Source organism: Zingiber officinale, chromosome 8B, assembly GCF_018446385.1.
Source record: "Zingiber officinale cultivar Zhangliang chromosome 8B, Zo_v1.1, whole genome shotgun sequence".
In the NCBI taxonomy this organism is placed as follows: Eukaryota; Viridiplantae; Streptophyta; class Magnoliopsida; order Zingiberales; family Zingiberaceae; genus Zingiber; species Zingiber officinale.
The window spans coordinates 54,368,228-54,370,197 of record NC_056001.1 but is presented as its reverse complement, the minus strand read 5'-3'; the positions used below and the strand labels follow the sequence as shown (position 1 = coordinate 54,370,197).

The window sequence follows — 1,970 nt, the reverse complement described above, 5'->3', positions numbered from 1 at the left end:
ACCGCTCAACTATGTAACACTAACTCCATTCACTAAAATAGTTACTATAAATTATAAAATCCTATAGACTATATATCAATAAAAGGGAAAAAAACCGCTCTCTCATGTTAACAACACCAACACTATTCATTAAAATATTTACTATAAATTCTAAAGCCCTAGAGGGTACTATGACTATCAATAAAAGGAAAAAACCATTTATTTGAATTGTTAAGAAAGTTAAATTTCCTTCATCATACCAAGTGTCTTATAGCTTGATTTAAATCTATGCCATAAGTTAGTTCTTCAAAAAATCAAGAAAAATGGTTCCGATACAAGTAAATAATAGCCAAATCAAATCTCTTTCCAAACTAAAATTCATGTAGCCAATAAATGATTCGTCCAGACAAAAAAGTTATTATATAACGTTGTGAAGAGTGGAAAAAAAATGAAATCAGGCTCAACAAGATAATTTACCATTATCCAAGAAAACAAATTTTTATCATTTCTATTCTTCAACAAATAAAGCCAAATATTTTGAGCTCTTTGTATTACGATTAATAAGATCCTAACCATAGATTCGTCATCAATTTTAAAATGATGACATCGTCATCCCTAGCCATTTCTATGCACATTTGAGTATCGTTCCGAATTAGAACAGAGTATGATCCAGAACACTACACTAGGGGTTGATTAGATTTAAGGCAAAGCAAAACAACAAGTACTACTCATGATCCAAAGAATTAATATTGACAATTTGTTTGCAAATCTGCAGACGATATCGATGCGACAACATGTAATCTGTACTTAAATACAAAATGATATGATGAAGCAATGGACAATTAATCCTGTGAGCAAATTAAGCTAATGCTGAACCACTATCAACTGTGATATATAAACCATGAACTCTATAATGCAGAACCTACCCAAAAGCCACCGCTAGCTGGATTAATTACTATATATATATATATACTATTGCAGTTGGAGGTCAAAGAGTGTTCCCATGTGTTCTGGACGATGGATGAGTTGTGGATTCACACGAAAGGCGATTTGGTAGAATACCTGCCATGTTAATAAGCTATCAGAGCCGGACTGATGTCGAGAGCCCACTGCTCGCTCAACTCGGACGGTAGAGGCCACCCGCTCCAATCCTCCGTAAAGCCCAGGACAATGCTTGCAAAGGTGCTTCACATCGAACACCCTTTTGCCGAAAAAGAAGTGAACGAGGTGCAAGAACTCATGAATGGTCTTTGGTAATTTGCAGTCGCATGTGAACATCTTGACTAGGAAGGCGAAGTCATAGGCGCCTTGGAAGGTAACCCAGGAGACGGGAGAAAAATGGCCAAAGGAAAGCAAGCCGGAGGTGGCCAAGTGGTGGGCGAATGTGCAAGAGTCGATGCCCCATATGATAACAAATTTATCAGGAAATAAAACTTATTCGATCAAAAATAATATATAAATAAAAATAAAACAAGTTCTGAAATAAATGAAAAACAGTTAAGTTCACAGAATAATTGTCTTCTTAAACATGACAAATATGTTGAAACATTCATGAAAATAAAATAAAAACATCATAATATATCCCCTTCCCCACAAATGGTCAAGGATTTGATCATTCTCTCCAAGGATTAAACATTTCAAGTGCCAATGTATTTCTAAAGTTGGTCCATTCTTTTGTTGGGGTGATACTTGTCACATATTCATCATCTTCAAAGTGTTCATCTTCCATGTCATCATCTTCTTCAAGTGATTCCAACTCTTGTGGATCAAAAATCATGTACTTTTGAATCAGATTGTGTAAAAGGCAACATGCTAAAATAATGCACATTTGAGTTTCAATTGGGAAAAATGAGGGGGAAGCTAATATTTTCAATTGCCCTTTTAGCAACCCAAAGCATCTCTCAATCATATTTCTTGCCTTAGAATGTTTCATATTAAAATACTCTTCGGTTGTATGTGGTCGATGATCGCGAAGCTCATTTAGATGGTAC

The 1,970-nt window shown here is 35.1% G+C and overlaps 1 protein-coding gene across 1 annotated transcript; it reads right to left on the bottom strand.

Annotated features, from left to right (window-relative positions):
* Positions 1-951: 951 nt before the first annotated feature.
* Positions 952-1,756, bottom strand: LOC122013844 (probable CCR4-associated factor 1 homolog 11). Its single transcript, XM_042570064.1, has 2 exons — positions 1,669-1,756; positions 952-1,412 (listed from the first exon to the last, which is right to left on the bottom strand). The coding sequence occupies exons 1-2, from the start codon at positions 1,754-1,756 to the stop codon at positions 952-954; spliced, it is 549 nt and encodes a 182-aa protein (XP_042425998.1).
* Positions 1,757-1,970: the final 214 nt, after the last annotated feature.